The 2,458-nt window shown below is 39.9% G+C and overlaps 2 protein-coding genes across 2 annotated transcripts; one reads left to right on the top strand and one right to left on the bottom strand.

Moving 5' to 3' along the window:
* On the top strand, positions 1–617 carry NEHOM01_2509 (uncharacterized protein; the record flags this gene model as incomplete). Its single annotated transcript, XM_051491385.1, has 1 exon — positions 1–617. A coding segment is annotated over one exon (617 nt), but the record flags the coding sequence as incomplete, so codon positions are not given.
* Positions 618–1,621: 1,004 nt separating this feature from the next.
* NEHOM01_2508 (uncharacterized protein) lies at positions 1,622–2,458 on the bottom strand (the record flags this gene model as incomplete). Its single annotated transcript, XM_051491384.1, has 1 exon — positions 1,622–2,458. A coding segment is annotated over one exon (837 nt), but the record flags the coding sequence as incomplete, so codon positions are not given.

The raw sequence follows: 2,458 nt of genomic DNA, 5'->3' as shown, positions 1-2,458 counted from the left end.
GGGCAGACTCTACTCTTGTTACTATTCTCCAGGAAGGCAGAATCAGAAGCCTACATTTAGAGTACGATTTGTTGCTTTACATGTGCCTAGCTGTTGATATAACCCGCCCGATCATCAAAACCACTCTTGTCTTGGTGATTATCCATTCGTCTTGTAACATCCAAGAACACACTGCATATTGTCTTGGTAATATCAATACTACCCTTGGCACGCCGCCGGTAGCTGTGTACATGCGACTCAATAAACAGTTTCTCGAGGTGGCCCGTCTTCAAGTAATGGTTAACTGTGACATGCCGAACAAGAGCGTGGCGGGGAGTAGTAAAACTATGAATATGCTAAAAAAGGGGATTACGTATAGTTTAAAGCGCTTTGTACGTATTGTGCCGAATGGCAGGGTCGGGTTTCCTTTAGGGGCATCTAACTTAAGAACGTACTTGAACACGACCCGCATACTCTCTCCGCATTGTGAGCCGTCGCGTTTAATGCTTCCCTTGCTTAAGACCTTTGCCACGCACTCGGTGGAATCGTTTCTACAGATTTATAATGTACCAATAGAGCCGTTGGTGGTTTATTTGTCTAAAGAACATAGTGATCTGTATAAATACATGGAGATTTAATACTGTGGGCGAATTATCTAGGAGAGCGGCTCTTGTCTTATCATGGCTCTGTGATGATTCTATCCGTATTACAATCCAGACTATTTATCTAAATTGGCCCCGTCTATTCATTGAGAGTGCTTTCTACACTCTCTTCGATATTTTCAAACGCCTGCCACATATAGCTACGATTGTTATAAGCTTGGGGTGTTTTCCTATCAAACCATTCCTGTCGAAAACTGAAATCGAGGTTGAAACTATCATCTTCAATAACTGTAACGACTCAATGATCAAGAGCTTTGTGACTCAGTGTAAATTTATGAATGAGAATGCGATCATCTATATTATTAAGGGTTCAGTGCCTATGCTACAAAACTCCATTGATAATTGGCAATGCTGTTTGGGGTGCTGGGAGTTTGACTCGGAAAATTCACAACTTCATCCATCGCTCTTCGCTTTGCAGGCTGGCCTTTTACCCTTTAAATTAACCTGCATAAGAACCGAGCACATAATCATTCCAACCCATTCAATCACATAGCCCAAATTGTGTCATATATCTGTTTGGCTGCACAAGCAATATGTCGCTTTATAGTCTTTATTGCTGATTGATGGGCCCAAAAGCATACATTAAACAACTTTGATTTGAATTGTACGTTTTTTGCTCTTATTGGATTGTTTACAGATTAGAGTATGTATATTCTGATCTAATTTTGAATCAAACCCAATAACTAAAATCCAAATTCAACTTGTTGCTTTTTCAAGATGAAGACTTATGATTTCCTTTTATTATTTGGGTTACATTTAGATTGCTAATCTAGCTAGTATCTGAGTTAGTGGTCTTCGAGAATAGGGGTGGCCGCATAGACCAGATCTGATTGCTTAATAAACTAATGGTTCTAGTACATACAATATGGGTTTATACTGGTTGTGGAGAACAAGAGCTTATCATAACAAGTAGATATAATCAGTCAATATATAGAATGATAGTACACCGAGGAGTATGTTAACTAGCTGATTTATTCGACTTAAACGAAAATGACACGAATTGGGCTGGAAGTGTCATAATCTGCTTGTTGCGTCTTTTTAAAACGACGCCAATATGGGGATGGGCAAGAAACGTAGAAGTAGATAGGGCTATCACGCCATGCTATGGCTTTAGATTGCTGGAGCTTTGTGATAGATGTTGAAACATCGCATTCGACAAGAACAAGGTTGGGTAGAGGCGCGTACATGAGCTTATAGGGGGTTTTGCTGTTGAGATATTTCTCACAAGTTGGACATTTTAGTGAGCCTAGGTAGGCCATCTCGATCTTCCATACACATTCAGCACAGAATAAGTGTTCGCAAGCGAAATAGCAGGCTGTTTTAAAGTGCAGCTTTGGATTAAAACCTGAAGAACCTTCCACAGTATCTGGGTTTTCTTTCTTTATCTTCGCTTGGCGCACGCCATCTCCCTCGCTTTCTTCTTCACACGCCTCGCTACCCATGTCATTATCTATATCAACATGCATCTCACTGTCTGTTTTGTTCCCTTCATTTGGCCGATAAAGGCTTAAAGAACACATCGGGCATGTAGTGAAGTTAGAATTCTTTATAGCCGTGGCGATTTTGTACAAGGGTGTCTCAGAATCCATCTCTGTGAGGTCCAGTTTAAGAATTTGAAGTATCATTGTATATCTCACGATAACAATATCAGGACAAAGGATATTAAGTTCCGCCAATATGATATTACACTTAGTGCCGACACATAGATTAATTTCTGGGTCTTTATCTGTTATGAAAGAGCAAATGAAGACATTTATCCCAATGATATAGTAATTGCTGGTTAATATATCCCTTTTCTCATCCTTCGAAACCTTAAG

This window comes from Nematocida homosporus (assembly GCF_024244095.1).
Source record: "Nematocida homosporus strain JUm1504 chromosome Unknown 4524, whole genome shotgun sequence".
NCBI lineage: Eukaryota > Fungi > Microsporidia > Nematocida > Nematocida homosporus.
This window is presented reverse-complemented; position numbering and strand designations above follow the sequence as displayed.